This window comes from Pediculus humanus, genomic scaffold (genome assembly GCF_000006295.1).
Source record: "Pediculus humanus corporis 1103172107679 genomic scaffold, whole genome shotgun sequence".
In the NCBI taxonomy this organism is placed as follows: Eukaryota; Metazoa; Arthropoda; class Insecta; order Psocodea; family Pediculidae; genus Pediculus; species Pediculus humanus.
The window spans coordinates 1,176-1,692 of record NW_002987288.1 but is presented as its reverse complement, the minus strand read 5'-3'; the positions used below and the strand labels follow the sequence as shown (position 1 = coordinate 1,692).

Below are 517 nucleotides of genomic sequence, written 5' to 3'. Positions count from 1 at the left end.
ATAATATTTGTTTGTTTTTTTTTTTTTTTAAGAAAAAAAAAATTTTTTTAAAGTGAAAAGGTTAAAGAATGAATGAATGAATGACAGACATTTCACATATAAAATTATTATTATTGTTATTATTATTATTATTATTATTATTATTATTATTATTTTATATTTATTACTCGAATGATGTTTTTATGTTTCGTAAGCGATCAATAAAAAAATCAATAAATGGTTGACGAATCGGATTTGAATGACTGACTTTATTATTTTTTTTTCAATTTAAATACTTTCCAGGAATATGAATATATATATATTCGATTGTAAATGTTGTCTGTGTGGGTGCGTGCGCGTGCGTTACAACGCTCTGATATTAATTTTAAAATTTTTCTTTTTTTATTGTTTTTGTATTGTTTACAATCATCATTATCATTATTTAAATTTAATGTGACGTTCATTTTTGAAAGTGTGACTAATTTAACAAATCCATTCGAAACTCTTTATTATTATTATTATTATTTTAGTTTATTTT

The 517-nt window shown here is 20.3% G+C and overlaps 1 protein-coding gene across 1 annotated transcript in view; it reads left to right on the top strand.

Annotated features, from left to right (window-relative positions):
- Phum_PHUM294930 (uncharacterized protein) overlaps window positions 1-290 on the top strand; it is a gene marked incomplete at both ends in the record, with an annotated part of 25,768 nt that extends 25,478 nt beyond the window's left edge. Inside the window, one exon of the mRNA XM_002427068.1 lies at window positions 283-290. Coding sequence (XP_002427113.1) covers window positions 283-290 — 8 coding nt within the window. The remainder of the gene's footprint in view (window positions 1-282) is intronic.
- Window positions 291-517: the final 227 nt, after the last annotated feature.